This window comes from Cephus cinctus, unplaced genomic scaffold (genome assembly GCF_000341935.2).
Source record: "Cephus cinctus unplaced genomic scaffold, Ccin1 Ccin1_scaffold0864, whole genome shotgun sequence".
In the NCBI taxonomy this organism is placed as follows: Eukaryota; Metazoa; Arthropoda; class Insecta; order Hymenoptera; family Cephidae; genus Cephus; species Cephus cinctus.
In genome coordinates this window covers 1-1,865 of record NW_014333448.1, presented here as the reverse complement: position 1 = coordinate 1,865, position 1,865 = coordinate 1, and the positions used below count along the sequence as shown (strand labels likewise).

General features: G+C 42.7%; 1 protein-coding gene across 1 annotated transcript in view; it reads right to left on the bottom strand.

The window, feature by feature from the left end:
* The window catches only part of LOC107271021, a gene marked incomplete in the record, with an annotated part of 1,277 nt that extends 1,183 nt beyond the window's left edge, over nucleotides 1-94 (bottom strand). The window contains 1 exon segment of the mRNA XM_015746579.1: nucleotides 1-94. Coding sequence (XP_015602065.1) covers nucleotides 1-51 — 51 coding nt within the window.
* Between the last annotated feature and the right edge of the window lie 1,771 nt (nucleotides 95-1,865).

Below are 1,865 nucleotides of genomic sequence, written 5' to 3'. Positions count from 1 at the left end.
CTTAGAATGAAACCATTCTGACGCACGTCCTTTCAACCTTGTACCGATCATAATTTTCGTGAGATTGTCATTAAGACTGTATGCGATTCTGAGGAATCTCACTTGCTTTTCCCATGTTTCAAAAGTTTCCGCGTTTCCATTAAAATAACTCAGTAAATCCGCCACAGAATTCACATTCACCTTCGACGATTGCGTTGCATTCCATCGTTGTCCATAGTTGAACTTTGATTCTCATCTGAATCACGTGTTTGATTGTTTACAACGTTCTCTGTTGTCCCGTGTGTACTCGTGTCTTGCAAGTCCGCACGCTGCATACGACGTAGCAGCTCGATCTCGCGTCGTGCTAAGGCGAGCTCGCGCTCGGCAAATTCTTTTTCTCGTTTATAAATTTCGATCTCTCGACTGGAACCCAATTGTCTCGTGTATCGTTCGAGTTCTTCTCTGTAACATCGTGTTCCTTCGTCGTCAGGAGTTAACAGATTACTACCTCCACCAACAGCACCATCACCGTCTTTGTCTTTTTCGTTCATCGCGTCTTTGTTTTTCCCCCTGAATGTTTTTAACCACTGTCCACTCGGATCGTCGTTTATTAACCGTTTTATAAGATCGATTTTCAATCCAACCGTGCTCAGCCCTTTTCGTTTCAAAATATCTTTCAACTCAAGCACAGCAAAACTCTTTGTATCGATCTCATCCATCGAGCATTGCTTCGCGTATCGTTCGTCGTTCACGTCCGCGCGTTGTTTATGTTCGTGCGTCGTTCGCGCTCGTGCGTTGGTCCGTATATATCAGGTCACACTGTTCCTTCTGGTCCGTCGTTACACTCGTCGTTGACAAAGCGCTCTTTTTCCCCGTCTGAGATATACTTCGTCTTGATTTTTGTTCTGCGTAATATACGCACGTCTTTTTTTTTCCACTAAACTTCTCGAAACTTCTTACTCGATCGGTTCCCGACCTCTTTGTTCGTCGTTCGTCGTACTTCGTTCGTTAGCCGTCACGCGTTGCCTTTTTTTTCTTTGTCGTCTTTCGTTCGTCGTTCGTCGTTTATTGTTCACTTTTCACTCGCACTACCTCTCAGTATCCCCGACGAGCCCCCAAAAGTTGTGGTATTCTTATTCTCATATGGCTGGGTCTGGGAGGCAATACACTGGGGAAAAGATTTAGAACAATTTATTCAATACTGCACGTCTTACACTGTTGCTCGTACTCTTGCACGCATTGCACTACTGCGTGGCGCTGCCCTCCGTCGGTGGCCTCGCTAGCTCACTCCCTGACCGCCACCTACTTACACTAGCCACGAAACGCTACGCACCCTACATATATGTATACGAATAGTGCTTGTTATCACTTCTAAATGAAGCTACATATACAAATTGGGCAGATATTTCAGTGCATAAAAGTGTCACTCTCCTCATTTCGAGCTTCTTGACAATCGTAGGTTCAATTTCCATTCACGGCTGCATAGATGGAAAACGCACCTATTTATTTTTGAATGTTGTTTTAATCATACCGTTTTACGCTAATGTCAGTTACATTTGTCATATATTTCAATGAATATCAAAACAGTCTAAATAATTTTCTCTGTCAGTAGTACATGTCCACGTGGATAGTCAGAAATTGGCATAAACAACTATTTGTCACTTAGATAGTTTAATATAACTAATGGGGAGATGGGTTATGCATTACGTTTCTAGTCGGTCGCTAGCTAGTATTCCTTGTTACGGTGTAGACAGAAATAGAGAAAAGTAGCTTTTATCAGGGTAGGGCCGATGTACAATTTATAATAAAAAGTATGCGTTAATTTTCATATACATTCTAACGTATTTCCTTAACTTCACCCGACACCGATAGCAAGACATACGGGA